Source organism: Oncorhynchus mykiss, chromosome 12, assembly GCF_013265735.2.
Source record: "Oncorhynchus mykiss isolate Arlee chromosome 12, USDA_OmykA_1.1, whole genome shotgun sequence".
Classification (NCBI taxonomy): domain Eukaryota; kingdom Metazoa; phylum Chordata; class Actinopteri; order Salmoniformes; family Salmonidae; genus Oncorhynchus; species Oncorhynchus mykiss.
The window spans coordinates 78,705,315-78,718,531 of NC_048576.1; the positions used below are offsets into that span (position 1 = coordinate 78,705,315).

The following is a 13,217-nucleotide window of genomic DNA, read 5'->3' on the forward strand; positions in this document are numbered from 1 at the left end:
TGCAAGTAGAGATACTGGGGTGCAAAAAGGAGCAAAATAAATAAATACAGTATGGGGATGAGGTAGTTGGATGGGCTGTTTACAGATGGGCTATGTACAGGTGCAGTGATTTGTGAGCTGCTCTGACAGCTGGTGCTTAAAGTTAGTGAGTCTCCAGCTTCAGTGATTTTTGCAGTTTGTTCCAGTCATTGGCAGCAGAGTACTGGAAGGAAAGGCGGCCAAAGGAGAAATTGGCTTTGGGGTGACCAGCGAAATATACCTGCTGGAGCGCGTGCTACGGGTGTGTGCTGCTATGGTGACCAGTGAGCTGAGATAAGGCGGGGCTTCACCTAGCAAAGACTTAGACGTAGATGACCTGGAGCCAGTAGGTTTGGCTCCAGATATGGGGCTTTGGTGACAAAACGAATGGCACTGTGATAGACTGCATGCAATTTATTGAGTATAGTGTTGGAGGCTATTTTGTAAATGACATTGCCGAAGTCGAGGATCGGTGGGATGGTCAGTTTTACGAGGGTATGTTTGGCAGCATGAGTGAAGGATGCTTTGTTGCGATATAGGAAGCCGATTCTAGATTTAATTTAATTTTCATATTGGAGAATGGATAGGCCGTGGGAGTGGGGAAGCAGGAGGTTTGTCCCCTAGGTTCTGTGTTGTACTTAGCCCAGGGATTGATTGTTTAGTTTAACTTATTTTGGATGATGCTGATATTCTGACAGTATGGATGAGAGAGGCAATGGTGCTTGTACTTCCAACGTGTCTGATTTAACTGGCAGTTCTCTTTGTCAATATAGCAGTTAACCACACAACAGATCTCTATCACTTATCTCTCTCTCTCTGTCTGTCTGTCTCTGTGTATGTGTAAAGTAATGTAGTTTACGAACATTCAATCAGTAAGGCTGGACTGAATGGATTGTCACTTTTCATTCATCGAGTAAACTCACATAATTCACATCACTATCTCACTCATCAGCATAGCCCAGGGCAACTCCAGTCCTCGGGGGCCTGATTGGTGTCACACTTTTGCCCCAGCCCCAGCTAACACACCTGACTCCAATAATCATCTAATCATGATCTTCAGTTAAAAATGCAATTAGTTTAAATCAGGTGTGTTTGTTAGGGATGGGGGAAAACTGTGACACCAATCAGGCCCCCGAGGACTGGATAACCGGTATTTATAGGGTAGTGCCTATAACATTACCTCATCAGTATAGCTGGTATTTATAGGGTAGTGCCTATAACATTACCTCATCAGTATAGCTGGTATTTATAGGGTAGTGCCTATAACATTACCTCATCAGTATAGCTGGTATTTATAGGGTAGTGCCTATAACATTACCTCATCAGTATAGCCGGTATTTATAGGGTAGTGCGTATAACATTACCTCATCAGTATAGCTGGTATTTATAGGGTAGTGCCTATAACATTACCTCATCAGTATAGCTGGTATTTATAGGGTAGTGCCTATAACATTACCTCATCAGTATAGCTGGTATTTATAGGGTAGTGCCTATAACATTTCCTCATCAGTATAGCCGGTATTTATAGGGTAGTGCCTATAACATTACCTCATCAGTATAGCTGGTATTTATAGGGTAGTGTCAATTTTACCTCATCAGCATAGCGTCAGGTCTCTCCTTCTCCTTTACTATTAGCAAGCGTGTGGAAAGTCATTCACCTATTAACTTCACCCTATGATCATGGCACACTAAGGCAATTCCACCACGGTTGCTGATTAACCTATGGACTCACTCGTGTAATAATTACTTTAATCTCTTTCAACCAGTAGACCCCTTTCTGTGTTTGCAAACGTTGCCGCACAAGGGCGATGTGCGCAAGTTGGTTGCAGAACATGGGGTTCTTATAGAAAGCCAGCAAAAAAAAAAGCCTAGATTTACATGTTGCCTATGAGGGCATTTCACACTACTTTTGGATTATAATTGGATTTTAAGGCTTGTATGAATGTCCTGTTTAATATAATGTTTGTGTCATCATCGCAAATCAACCGCATTATACTTAGAAAACACTTCAACCGTAACCAGTACAATTGGTTAGCTTTTGCTACAGACTATATCAATGAGCGTTAGCATTCTAGCTAACAACTGCTGCATCCAAAATAGTTATTTTGCAAAGACGACAACCAAATATAATCTTAGCGGCTGTTAAAGCAAGAATCAAAACATCATTGTAAGCATATGAGAACCCCAAAATGTTTTTTTTTGTTTGGAAGTAATAAAAAAAATCTAGGCTATGTTGAATAGGCGCAGATGACGAAAGCTTTCTTATTGCAGCCAAGCGTCTCGTGCGTCTGTGCGTGAAGTCGGTGTGTCGTGTACTGGAAAAGGGTCTATGGGCATGAATCTCAAACCTTGCGTCTCCCACTTGCTGTTTTGCAGCAACAGTCTTCCAACGACCTCCCCACCACCACCAACTGAAGGGCCGTCATCGGATCCCCGTTCTCCCAGTGGGTGAGGGGGTTGGATGCCAGCTGCCCAGCATAGGGCAACCTGTCATCAGCATCTGGCTCTGAGGAACATTCCTCTGAGACGAGGCCTACCACAAACTATCCTACCCAAAAATATTCAATAAAATTCCATATTGTATTCTGTCTCTGTTGTCATTCAGTTACGCCTGTACTCGATTTAACTGTATTTAGCTCTTCAGGGATGAATTGAAGGCAGTCAATTCAGGAAGTGGTTTTAAAAATAAAAAACATTAAAACATTTTTGAAAAAAAGTAGCTCTACTCCTCAGTTTGAGAAGTCATTAAAAATATATGCAGTTTTTCCACATTTTGAATTGTTATTTAAGTTTACTTCCTGAATTGACAGCCTTCAAATTGAATTGACCCCTGCCCTTGTGCTCTTATAATCTGACCTATTGTATGTGTCTGTGTGATGGCAGTGCTGGGAGGTCCAGAGTCTCGCGGGGTGCTGAGGAAGATCAGTGATATGCTGGAGGTCATCATGAAGAGGATGGACACTTTGTCCAAACTGGGCAACACCACCACAGACTCCCACAGACTGGATGAGCTCAGCTCAGCACTGGACAGGTAGGGTTCTGGGGTTTGGTAGCAGGCCTGCCATTACATACTGTATGGTGTATGCATATATTTGTCTGCATATAAACAAATAATTGGAGGATATTTAAACTAGACGTTGTCTCATTAGTCTCAACATTTTCCTATCTATTTGCCCTGTTATTGGGTGGACATGGACAGTCAGACAGGGATGCTGCGCTGCCAGACATGCAGAGGCTAACAACCTGGAGTTTGCTCTTCCGTCTCCATGGCAACGGACCTCTCTCGTACAGGGGGTTGAGAGGCTCCCTCCTGCCGAGGTTTGCCCGTGTCTGACACTCTGACCATCCCTTCTGGACGTCCCTGCTCCTACACTCACCGTCTCACACCAGGAAAATAATCCCTGCTCAAACTATGCCTGAGAGTTGCGCTAACTGCCAGGATGCAGAGTTGTGGATGTTTGATATGGATTCTAAACACCAGAGTAGACAGTATTGTTAGAACATAAATTACTCCCACTATTCACATTCTTTGGAAGGTACTATAGAAATTATGAGCATTTTCTTCCTAAATGTTGCCGGAAAGAGGCCATTCATTGCTGAATAAGTCAGCCTAACTGTAAGCGATTATGAAAAAGGGGGAGCATCTCTAGGCTTCAGTAGTTTGCCTCTGGTAATAAAGTCTAGTCTGCTTGGTGACCTGCTCAGAATTCAGCCAAGGTGCAGTTTAACAGATACAAACAAAGAACCCAGAGCCATTCAGAGTCCACTGTTAGGTCTTTAAAAAGGAATCAGCCGTCTCTCTCTCTCTCTAATGCTGTATATGGTTCTCCAGGGCCATACACCCATTGTAAATGTATTAGTGGTGTTCTATAGAGGGAGGACAGGATTCTGTCTGTCCACAGGAATGTTTCCTATACTGATCAGTCTGTGCTGCAGTCTGGTGCTGTGCAGAGGACCGCTCTGTCTGTGTCTGGCTCTCATCTGTTCTGACATGCTGCCTCATAAGAGGGAATAGGAAGTGATGGCTAACAGTTGCCCGTAGGATCAAGTGATATTAGAGGGGGATTTTACACAAAGTAATGCAGCATTTTAGACACACATACCACACCCATGCTCATACACTTATTCCAGAAGCACTGGTCTAGACCATTGCCCATTTCATCAACAACAGAAAACTCCCAACCATTCATGTAAATGCATATGTTAGATAAAGCTGTACAGTTTGAACAAAAGCCAAAGGCCAGTGTTGACCACTGTGTACAGTCAGCGTCTCATTGATATGACAGGGCTGTTAGACCCCAGCTATTGATTTGGCTCTGGTTGATACTCCCTGATAAACAGTGTCTTCAGCTCTGCAGAGTCCATCTGTAGTACAGTAGTACTCCTTAAGACCAGCATCCTTCCTATTGTAGGGTTCTCAGCTTCCCTGACCAGGTCACAGCAGCCTTGGGAAGACCCAGTGTAGAAGTAACAGATAGAGGCTGAATGGACTGGTGATGATTCTGTCTCGGAGGCCTTGCTTAACCATGGCTATGCCCGTGAGAACGTTTAGTCCTCAGTTCTCTACAGCACACACAGGAGCACTGTTCTTTTATACTGTGGGGCCCAGGCGGCTGACTGACTGCATTGAGATTATACACAATCATCATGACTCCGTAAAGACAGCTGGAAATCTCTGTGCCTCTTTGGACCTTTATGCTACATCAGCGAGGGCTGAGATTTCTGTCTTTATCGGAAGGGAGCCAAAGCAAGTTCAAATGTTCACACTGCCATAATGCTTCAGCTTGGAGTTCCCTGGGCACCTTTCCAGTTTTCACTGCTAGTGCCTGAGATAGCTGTGAGTTCAGGGCTATCTCCCTCTTTCTATTGCTGTCTCCTTTTCTCTTTCTTTCTCACTTTCTTTTTTTCTGCTTGTTTTGCCAACACTAACATGGCAACAACAAGCCATGGCAGTCAGCTGCCATAAAAGGCATTTGCTAACAACCTAATTGCGCTCTGTTCTCAGTCTCCCAGGGACTGGCTTTAATGTGCTGAGTCACTTTTTCACCTCAACAAATAAATTGTGTCAGAGTTTAAAAGCTTTTTTCTTTCACCCTCCATCCAAGTTCCACACAATCAGCATTTCCTCTCCTTGTTGAAGCTCAATTAGCAGGTAGCCTAGTGGTTAGAGGGTTGGACTAGTAACCGAAAGGTTGAAAGATCGAATCCCCGAGCTGACAAGGTAAAACTCTGTCGTTCTGCAGTTAACCCACTGTTCCTAGGCAGTCATTGAAAATAAGAAATTCTTCTTAACTGACTTGCCTAGTTAAATGAAGGTAAAATAAATAAATTAATTCTCTTTTGGGAGGAAACAGTAAGCATATACTGTAGGAGGGTGGACTTAGATGAAAGAAGTAGCCTTCTATGTTTCTTTTTCTAGATGTGTCCAGGGAGTTTAAGGATTGAGATAAAGGATAAAGATTGAATGTGCGTTCCCACTGGGCACAGACATCAATTCAACATCTATTTAAAAATAGTTTCATTGAAATGACTAGAAAAAAACGATTCATTCAACCAGTGTGTGCCCGGTGGGTTGTCATGGGGAAAGAGATGGCAGAAATGATCAGCAAGAAAGAGAAGACATGCCTAACACTTAATTCACCTGTGCCTGCCCTATTGATGGTCGTGTGTGTGTGTGTGTTGGCAGGATCCAGCCGATTGGTCTGGTGGAGAGGATCCAGGCTATCGCCCAGAACATGTCTGACATGGCTGTGAAGGTGGAGCAGATCCTACAGCGCAGCATGGCCACCAACAGAGGTACAAGAGACACACACACATCTGACCACTCTTCACATTTGAAAGGTAGTTGTGTATGTCTGACACACTGTAAGACCCTATTGAACATGACAGGCAGCATTTATGACAGTACTTCAAATGATGAGTCTCCATTCATGTCTTTGTGAAGAGAGCTACGCTGCAGGAGGGCTCTATCTCCCTGTCTCAGCATAATTATAAATAACGCTACATGATGTTCAGTGTATGCTGATGAATTCCCCTCTAAGTTAAGAAGATCTGAGACTGTCAGCTTTCTTCTATTAGCTGTCCTCTGCTCAGTTCATTGTGCTCCTGTTCTGTTTGAGCAAGAGATACAGTAGGCTACTTACATGCAAAGCGAGACCAACTCCACTAGCCGACACATTAGAAAGCCAATTATAGACTTTGCATATTGTCATTATTTGCCTTGTCATTGAGTAAAGCAGACATGTCCTATTCTGTAGAGACTGTTTTTGCTACCAGAACCTAATCCCCTGGCTAATTTAGTGACACCGCTAGTGTTAGCGCTCCACACTGTGACTGCTGTAGTTATAATGGTAATCAAACAGAATGGCTGCTAATCCTTTTTCTGTGATTGCGCTCATCCAGGCTTGGCGGCACGCTGGTAAAGGAACAGCTTCTGCTCTCTTTAATTAGGCTAATTGGAGCTGGCTGCCGACAAGGAGGGAGGGAGGCAGGGGAGAGGGAATGAAGGAGTGAGACTGGGGAGAGAGGGAACGAAGGAGTGAGACTAGGGAGAGAGGGAATGAAGGAGTGAGACTGGGGAGAGAGGGAATGAAGGAGTGAGACTGGGGAGAGAGGGAATGAAGGAGTGAGACTAGGGAGAGAGGGAATGAAGGGTTGAGACTGGGGAGAGGGAACGAAGGAGTGAGACTGGGGAGAGAGGGAACGAAGGAGTGAGACTAGGGAGAGAGGGAACGAAGGAGTGAGACTAGGGAGAGAGGGAACGAAGGAGTGAGACTAGGGAGAGAGGGAACGAAGGAGTGAGACTAGGGAGAGAGGGAACGAAGGAGTGAGACTAGGGAGAGAGGGAACGAAGGAGTGAGACTAGGGAGAGAGGGAACGAAGGAGTGAGACTGGGGAGAGAGGGAATGAAGGATTGAGACTGGGGAGAGAGGGAACGAAGGATTGAGACTGGGGAGAGAGGGAACGAAGGAGTGAGACTAGGGAGAGAGGGAACGAAGGAGTGAGACTGGGGAGAGAGGGAACGAAGGAGTGAGACTGGGGAGAGAGGGAATGAAGGAGTGAGACTAGGGAGAGAGGGAATGAAGGAGTGAGACTGGGTTAGAGAGGGAACGAAGGAGTGAGACTGGCGAGAGAGGGAACGAAGGAGTGAGACTAGGGAGAGAGGGAATGAAGGAGTGAGACTGGGGAGAGGGAATAAAGGAGTGAGACTAGGGAGAGAGGGAAAGAGGGAATGAAGGAGTGAGACTGGGGAGAGAGGGAACGAAGGAGTGAGACTAGGGAGAGAGGGAACGAAGGAGTGAGACTAGGGAGAGGGAACGAAGGAGTGAGACTAGGGAGAGAGGGAACGAAGGAGTGAGACTGGGGAGAGAGGGAACGAAGGAGTGAGACTAGGGAGAGAGGGAACGAAGGAGTGAGACTAGGGAGAGAGGGAACGAAGGAGTGAGACTAGGGAGAGAGGGAACGAAGGAGTGAGACTAGGGAGAGAGGGAACGAAGGAGTGAGACTAGGGAGAGAGGGAACGAAGGAGTGAGACTGGGGAGAGAGGGAACGAAGGAGTGAGACTAGGGAGAGAGGGACTGAAGGAGTGAGACTAGGGAGAGAGGGAATGAAGGAGTGAGACTGGGGAGAGAGGGAACGAAGGATTGAGACTGGGGAGAGAGGGAACGAAGGAGTGAGACTGGGGAGAGAGGGAATGAAGGAGTGAGACTGGGGAGAGAGGGAATGAAGGAGTGAGACTGGGGAGAGAGGGAATGAAGGAGTGAGACTGGGGAGAGAGGGAAAGAGGGAATGAAGGAGTGAGACTAGGGAGAGAGGGAAAGAGGGAATGAAGGAGTGAGACTGGGGAGAGGGAACGAAGGAGTGAGACTGGGGAGAGGGAACGAAGGAGTGAGACTAGGGAGAGAGGGAACGAAGGAGTGAGACTAGGGAGAGGGGGAACGAAGGAGTGAGACTAGGGAGAGAGGGAACGAAGGAGTGAGACTGGGGAGAGAGGGAACGAAGGAGTGAGACTAGGGAGAGAGAGAACGAAGGAGTGAGACTGGGGAGAGCGGGAACGAAGGAGGGAGACAGGGAACGAAGGAGTGAGACTAGGGAGAGAGGGAACGAAGGAGTGAGACTAGGGAGAGAGGGAACGAAGGAGTGAGACTAGGGAGAGAGGGAACGAAGGAGTGAGACTGGGGAGAGAGAGAACGAAGGAGTGAGACTGGGGAGAGCGGGAACGAAGGAGGGAGACAGGGAGCGAAGGAGTGAGAACGTGGGGGAGAGAGGGGATTTTATCAATCAAGCCCACGCAGTGTTGTCTATCCACTGTTCTCAGTAGGCATCAGAGATCAGCAAGGGAAGCCAGGCTTTCAGAAGTGGCTATTAACTAACCCAACAGTCTGTCTAACGCTCTGTTCTATCCCCATGGCCAGGAGAGTTAACTAACCCAACAGTCTGTCTAACGCTCTGTTCTATCCCCATGGCCAGGAGAGTTAACTAACCCAACAGTCTGTCTAGCGCTCTGTTCTATCCCCATGGCCAGGAGAGTTAACTAACCCAACAGTCTGTCTAGCGCTCTGTTCAAACCCCATGGCCATGAGAGTTCTGTTCTAATACAAGAGACTCGTGCTAAAGTCAATATATGCTCCCTTTTAGGTATGACCCGTTGAAAAGCTTGTCTGGTTTCTGCCCCAACTGCTCCACACTATCCTCATAGGGCTGAATAGCAAAGTTATGAGCAGGTATTTTAAGGATTCTGCCCATAGGGACGTGTTTGTTGTTAATACATGTGTTTTTGTCCCACAGTTAAGGATGGCGCAACAGGACAGTGTGAGGTGCCCAAAGACCCTCACTACCCAGACTGCCCCAGCAAGGTGGATGTAAGTCCGCATGTCATGCAATTTCACAGTGGTTTTCCTGATCCTATGTCCTTTTGCTCTTGGACTGTTTATTACCCTGCAACTCCAGCTTTACGATCAGCTTCAATCAACCCTGGATCAATGTCTAGTGCCGTGTTCAGATCAATGAAAGGACCTTGACCAAGTCCAAGTCAGATTTCATGGGTTCCTTAGCTATAATACATTCATTTCTACACTGACATTTGACCCCTTTGACCTCCTTTGATACATAGAGATACTGTATATATGTATCATTACTTGAGTCTCCATTGACCTTTTCCCTCAGTGGATGCGTGCCCGCTGGACCTCAGACCCCTGCTATGCCTTCTATGGGGTGGACGGCTCCGACTGCTCCTTCCTCATCTACCTGAGTGAGGTGGAGTGGTTCTGCCCCCCTCTGACCTGGAGGAACCAGACCACCACACCCACGCACAAACCTTTCCCCAAGAGACAGGTGGGATAGCTGGGTTGGCATGGGCTGTTTACAGGGCTGCTATAGTGTGTATGTGTGTGTGTACAGAGTTTGTGTCTATGATACTAGTCTTTGTATTTCATCTCCACTCTAATTTCCCTGTATCCGACTGGCACACAGTCTCCTGGGAGGGGAGTGGGGATATACAGTCACTCACAGAGTCTAGTCTCCCTCTGCCTTGAATCATGGCTGTTGCTGTTTTTCTTGTGAGAGCAGCATTCCAGTTATTTCTGGGTCCACCAGGGCCAGGTGTTCTAGTTAGTTGCTGCTCCCCGGAGCGCTGTACACTACACACCAATGGGTCGGCTGCTCATTTGAATGATCTGTGCAGCTTCATCATGGATTCTAATTACCTGCCTGGATCCAGCTGGACTAATCCTGTGACTTCTCTCAGGTGTTCCTCTGCGTTCACAGAAGCACCTACAAGTTGCTTTCCAAACAATAATTAACTTGTAGTGCGAACGTAATGCATCTCATATTGATTTTGTATGGGTGCCTAAGCAAGAGAATGTGTGTGGAAGGAAAGAGGGATTGTGTGTCCCCACTGTGTGTGTGAGAGAGAGCGACAGAGAGGTTTGTGTGACTGTCTGTGTGCCATTTATAAGTCCTCTGTGCTCCCTTATGCAGTTACAACATTGATTAGCACTTGGCTGCTCGGATTGCACTGTGATCCAGCGATTATAAAAGGCTGGGAAACACGCGGAGTGAAATGAAGGCAGCCTGTTTATGAGCATGAGGCAGGAGTCCCTCAGGCAACACTATCTGGGAGCCCTGCCTCCAAGGGGAATGGGTATGACAGGGAGAGCTGTACTCCTATAACACCCATCTCCACTCAACTCCAAGTAGGGCTGCTGGATATTAGTGGTTACCATGTGGCTGTTTTGTACAGGTTTGGGGAGGTGTTTAATGTATTACGTGTTTAATGTATTGGACTAATACATAGCTTTTTCTATGTGCTCAAAGTGATTAACATAGTGGAGAACATAAGGGGAGAATTTTTATTTCCGATTTTCCTGTCCTCCAGGCGGCATTCCGGTCAGACATCGGGGCCCTCCTGGAGCAGGTGGGTACGGGGAAGGAGTCTCTGAGTTTCATGAAGAGAAGGATGCGCAGGCTGGCTGCACAGTGGGCCTCGGCTTCACGCAGGCTAGATGACCGTCTGAGGAGTCAATGGAGGGAGCAGAAGAGGGTGAGTGTGTGGTGACTGTGGAGGGAGAGAGAGTTTCTGTGTCTCTGCTATGAGTCAAAAGGTTGACAGTTAACTCATATCTCTTCCCATGACAGTGCAGGCCAGTAATATGTTGTACAGGTAGGTGCCCATTTTGGTTTGCTATATTTGATTCCCGAAAAAGTAGGCAGACACACAACTGACAACAACAAGATGGAAGGTTGACAAAAGATGGATCAAGACGAGGTGGCCTTCATGAACATTACAGTGGTGACTTCTTTCTCCACTAGCGATTACGGACCCATTTGCTGTGAGTGGTGTTACTGTGAATGGCTGAGAGAAGTAGATTTGTAAGGAGGAGACTTACCAGCCGTTATCAGAAGAGCAGGCCTGGGAAATATTGTCTTTAGTGCTCTTTAACCAGCCTAACATTTATAGGGACATTTTCAAAGAGTGGTCGAGGAGCCTGAATAGAGGAACACTGCTTTACCATCACTGATGAAATGGCAATGACTGTAAAATCTCCCCAAGCCTGCCCTTTGTGTCGAAAACCTTTTCGTAATGTCATAAAAGGTTATAAATCAACCTCAGAATAATATTGGCGTGTGTGTTTACATGTCTGTGCTTGTCTGCAGTGCACTAGATGGATTAAACAGTACCTGTGCAGATTTTCCTTTCACAGTGAAGTGAATAACATTAGATTGACGAGCTAACCACCTCCGTCACCGGCTTCATAAGGAAATGCATCGGCGACGTTGTCCCCATAGTGAAGGGTCGCTGCTTCCCCAAACAAAAGCCCTGGATTAACACGGAGGTTGGCGCTAAGAGAAAGGATGGGGGACAAAGGATACCGCACACAGGGCTATCACAGAGGCTACGGCTACAACCCTGAGGCTACGGCTGAGGAAAGGAACAAGTGCAAGAAGTCTCGCTACACAAAATATCAAAAGGACTATAAGGTGGAATAATACTACACAGGCTCCGACACCAGGAGCTACAGTCCATTACGGATTCCAAAGGAAGACGTGCTCTGTCCAACCATGCCTCTCTTCCAGATGAACTCATTGCATTTTATGCACGCTTCGACCATAACAACACCGTTTCATGCGCGAGGGCCCCCGACCATCCCAGAGAACTGGGTTATCTCACTCTCCGAGGCCAACGTGAGTAAGATCTTTAATCAGGTCAACACTCTCAAGGACGCGGGGCCAGACAGTACTCAAGGGCATGTTCTCAGAGCATGCGCAGATCCGCTGGCAGGCATATTCACTATCATCGTTCCTGTTCCCAAGAACTCTAAGGCTTCAAGCCATAATGACTACCGCCCTGAAGTGCTTTGAAAGGCTAGTTATGGCACACATCAACTCCATCATCCCAGACACCCTAGACCCACCCCAATTTGCATTCCGCCCCAACAGATCCAAAGACAACTTAATCTCAATTGCACTCCACACTGCCCTCATCCACCTAGATAAGAGGAATACCTATGTGAGAATGCTGTTCACTGACTACAGCTCGGCGTTCAAAATTGTCCACTAAAAGTTTGTCACCAAGCTAAGGACCCTGGGACTGAACACCTGACGGGCCGCCCCCAGGTGGTGAGGGTAGGCAACATTACCTCTGCCATGCTGACCCTCAACATGGGGGCCCCACATGGGTGTGTGCTTAGTCCCCTCCTGTACTACCTGTTCACCCACGACTGCGTGGCCATGCACGACTCCAACACCATCAAGTTTGCTGACGACACAACGTTGGTAGGCCTGATCACTGGCGTTGATGAGACAGCCTACAGGGAGGAGGTCAGGGACCTGGCAGTGTGTTGCCGGGACAACAATCTCTCCCTCAACGACAGTAAGACCAAGGAGCTGATCAACACATCGATGGAGCTGCAGTGGAGCGGGTCGAGAGCTTCAGATTCCTCTGTGTCCAACTCACTAAGGACTTTAAAATGGTCCATTCACACATGCACAGTCGTGAAGAAGGCGCAACATTGCCTCTTCCACCTTTTTATTTACATATTTTTATTGAATCTTTATTTAACTAGGCAAGTTAATTAAGAACAAATTCCTATTTACAATGATGGATTACCAAGAGGCAAAAGGCCTCCTGCGGGGACAAAACACACATCACGACAAGAGAGACAACACTACATAAAGAGAGACCTAAGACAACACAACATGGCAGCAAGACAACATGGCAGCAAGACAACATGGCAGCAAGACAACATGGCAGCAACACAACATGGCAGCAACACAACATGGCAGCAACACAACATGGTAACAACACAACATGGCAGCAACACAACATGGTAACAACACAGCAGGGCTGGCAGGTAGCCTAGTGGTTAGAGTACCCAAAAGGTTGCTGGATCGAATCCCAGAGCTGACAAGGTAAAAATATGTTGTTCTGCTCCTGAACAAGGTTGTTTAACCCACTGTTCTCCGGTAGACTGAATTTGTTCTTAACTGACTTGCCTATTTAAATAGTTAAGTAAAAGGTAAAAAAAAAACATAACACAACCTAGCAACAACATAGCAGCAGCACAAACTTTGTTAGGCATAGAAGACAAAGCAGCCACAAGTGTCAGTAAGAGTGTCCATGATTGAGTCTTTAAAGTAGAGATTGAGATAAAACCGTCCAGTTTGAGTGTTTGTTGCAGCTCTTTCCAGTCGCTAGCTTG

At 46.7% G+C, this 13,217-nt stretch overlaps 1 protein-coding gene across 3 annotated transcripts in view; it reads left to right on the forward strand.

The window, feature by feature from the left end:
- The window catches only part of LOC110538520 (alpha-1,6-mannosylglycoprotein 6-beta-N-acetylglucosaminyltransferase B), an 88,845-nt gene that overhangs the window by 24,439 nt on the left and 51,189 nt on the right, over nucleotides 1-13,217 (forward strand). For all 3 annotated transcript variants that reach the window (XM_021625389.2, XM_036938602.1, XM_021625388.2), the window contains exons 3-7: nucleotides 2,902-3,049; nucleotides 5,705-5,814; nucleotides 8,806-8,879; nucleotides 9,184-9,351; nucleotides 10,394-10,558. In XM_021625389.2, coding sequence (XP_021481064.2) covers nucleotides 2,902-3,049; nucleotides 5,705-5,814; nucleotides 8,806-8,879; nucleotides 9,184-9,351; nucleotides 10,394-10,558 — 665 coding nt within the window. The remainder of the gene's footprint in view (nucleotides 1-2,901; nucleotides 3,050-5,704; nucleotides 5,815-8,805; nucleotides 8,880-9,183; nucleotides 9,352-10,393; nucleotides 10,559-13,217) is intronic.